We start from the raw sequence: 3,026 nt of genomic DNA, 5'->3' as shown, positions 1-3,026 counted from the left end.
GTATCAGTCTAGGGGACAGTGTGGGGGTAGGGCTCAGGGGTGGAACTTGCCGTTAATGCTTGCAAAACTGAGGTGCTCCCCTGAGCTTCCAGGTGGGTCACCCATTGCATAGCCTCGTGACATGCTGTGTCTGTGGTCTCCACCAGGGTGTCCTGCCATGGCTGTAGGCCCTCTGCAAAGCTGATTAAGTTAAAGCTGAGAAAAAGGGAAGAGGAGGCAGGAAGTGATTAGAACAGGCCAGCCTTCATAGAATTACAGTGACGGTCACTAAGAGTCAGAAGCAACTCGAAGGCACTAGTACCAACAATCTCGGAACTATTCAAGGTTCTCAGTGAAGACTCCATCAGAGAGCCCTGTCGTCACCTAGGGCGAAGACTGTGGGTCCTCTCAGAATGAGGTACGCACTGAAGGTTCTCATTGCAGGCAGAGAGAAATTTAACTCCCTGCTCAGCCACTCACTGACTATGTGTCTACAAATCACCACCGTCTTTTCAATGTTAGCTTAAATTTTAACTTCTTTAAATCCTAGTCTCTTTATCTGGAAAATGAGGATCCCTGGTAGCTCTTTGGGCTAAGGATTGGGTTGCTAACCATAGGTAAGCAGTTCAAACCCACCAGACACTCATTGGGAAAAAGACGAGGCTATCTCTTCCCATAAACATGTATAGTCTGGGAAACCCTAAAGAGTACTTCTACATAGGGTTGCTATGAGTTGGAATCAACTTGATGGCAGTGTTTTGTTTTTTCTTTCTTTGTATTTGAAAAATGGGGATTTAATAGCAATATCTCGAAAGGTTGTGAGGATTTAAAGAGCTTGGTGCCTAGAAAGTATTCAAGAAGTGTTAGTTGTTATTGGGTGCAGTCAAGTCGATTCCAACTCTTAACAATGCCGTGTGACACCGTAGAACTGTTCTTGGATGTAATCTATACCAAAGCAGGTATCAAGTCTTTTTCTCTTCAAGCCACTGGGAGGGTTTGAATCTCTGACCTGTCAGTAACTGAGTGTTAACCCATTTGTACCACCAGGGTTTCTTAATAAATATTGACTCTTATTAAGCCTAAGGAGCTCTGGTAGTGTAGTGGCGGCAGTTCGAAACTACCAATTGTTCCACGGGAGAGATGAAACTTTCTGCTCCCGTAAAGATTCACAGCTTCAGAAACCCTGTGCAGGGTCGCTAGGAGTCGGAAGTGACTCATGGCACACCACCACCTTATTAACCTTAGGGCCAGACTCTCCTGGTGCCTCCTTATGATGAATCTTTCTGGGCAGAGAGAGAACAAACACATACACCCTTTTTAAAAAAATTAAGTTTGGCTGAAACACACATTTCAAGGTCATGTGATATTTTGTTTTGCTTGCCATTGTCCCTAAGGCCGAGGTGGGTTTCTAAGAGCTGCTTTATTTCTGCAGCCGGTTATAGGGTTCCTTTGGCTCAAATAAGCATTTCTGTAAGGAGGGCTGAGCTTTGGCCAGGGAAGCTGAAACCATCCTCCTTTTGATTCCCCACCTCCAGCCCACCCCCTGCCTCCTACCTGTCACAGTGTCTCCGCAGCTGTTCCCAGACCAGCAGAATCAGCCCTGTCTTCATCTGCTGCAGGTAGGGGCCCATGGACCCTGAAGTGTCAAGGAGGATGCAAACTTTGCTCTCCAAAATGGCACCAAACAGCCTGCGGCTCCCTGCTCGGAGGTGGGTGGTAACAAGAGGCAGAAAAGGAGTGAGGGGGTCTCTCCTCCAGGGTGGTCTTCCTCACTTCAGCTATTAGATCCCCTGTTTTGTAACAATTGTTTTCTGACTGATTACTTATCAGTTCACCGGGAGGCGCTCTTGGGTGTTATAAACAGCAAATGCTGAGAGATTAACTGAAAGGTTCGCAATACGAGTCTACCCAGAGGCACTTTGGGAGAAAGTCCTGATGATTGATTTTTGAGAAGTATTTGAAAACTCTAGAATGCACGATTCTACTCTAACACTCATGGGGTTGCCATGACAGAGATTCATCCATCAGGAAGATGATTGCTGAGGTGCTATTGGAGGGGGCAAGAGCCCGAGGGCAGAGTCGGTTAGAGAGTCTGGTTTTTGAAAGACAGAGATTTCAGCCCTGGTTCTGCGGCTAATGACTTGCTCAAGTGGGTACATTCACTGAGCTTCAGTTTCCTCATCTTTAAAGTTAAGTGATTGGACCAATAGTGTCATTGTATTGTTTGGGCTGGAAGAGATCTTACAGAGGATACAGATACGTGGGCAACGGAAATGAACAGAGCCTCTCTTGTGTGGCAGGCAAAGTCCAGTAGTGAACAAGAGAGAGTCTCTGCCCTCATAGAGCTTCCAGTTGGGCAAGAAAGACAGCGATTAAATGAATAATTAAAACCTCTGCTGTATCTTCATCTACCCTGAGACTCATAGCGACCCTGTGCGGACTCAATGGCACCTAACAACAACAAAAACAGGGTTCCCTAAGCTATAAGTCTATATGGGAACAGAAAACCTCATCTTTCTCCTGTGAAGCAGCTGGTAGATTCCAACTGCTGACTTTGTGGTTAGCAGCCCAATACACAGCCCACTACCCTATCCTACCTGGTTCCTTCTACTGGTTTAATCAATCTGAATTTTGTAAGAATTTGAGTTATGTTCAACATTTTTTCTCTCACTCTGTCAGGGTCAAAAGGCGCACTGGTGGTACAGTGGTTTAAGCACTGACCTGCTAACAATAAGGATCAGAGGTTAAAACCAACAGCTAGCTGCTCCTCAGGAGAAAAATAAGATTGGCTGTGTCTGTCAAGATTTACAGTCTAGGAAACCCTACAGCACAGTTCTCCTGTTTCCTGTAGAGTCTTTATGCGTCAGAATTGACTTAATAATAGTGAGTTTGGGTTTCTTTTTTGTTTTGATTTGTTTTGCTTTTTTAATTAGGGTCAAACTGTTGTGGCCATGATCAGAATAATCATTAATGGTAGCTGTTGTTGTTGTAAAGTGCCATCGAATCAATTCTGACCCATAATGACCCTGTATAGGTTTTCCGAGGAG

General features: G+C 45.2%; 1 protein-coding gene across 1 annotated transcript in view; it reads right to left on the bottom strand.

The window, feature by feature from the left end:
* Positions 1 to 3,026, bottom strand: part of VWA3A (von Willebrand factor A domain containing 3A) — a 76,287-nt gene that overhangs the window by 5,019 nt on the left and 68,242 nt on the right. The window contains exons 27-28 of the mRNA XM_006871993.1: positions 1,534 to 1,678; positions 51 to 195 (exon numbers count right to left, since the gene is read on the bottom strand). Coding sequence (XP_006872055.1) covers positions 51 to 195; positions 1,534 to 1,678 — 290 coding nt within the window. The remainder of the gene's footprint in view (positions 1 to 50; positions 196 to 1,533; positions 1,679 to 3,026) is intronic.

The sequence above is a fragment of the Chrysochloris asiatica genome, unplaced genomic scaffold (genome assembly GCF_000296735.1).
Source record: "Chrysochloris asiatica unplaced genomic scaffold, ChrAsi1.0 scaffold00178, whole genome shotgun sequence".
In the NCBI taxonomy this organism is placed as follows: domain Eukaryota; kingdom Metazoa; phylum Chordata; class Mammalia; order Afrosoricida; family Chrysochloridae; genus Chrysochloris; species Chrysochloris asiatica.
Note: the sequence above shows the minus strand (reverse complement) of the source record. Positions and strands in the feature narration are given on the sequence as shown.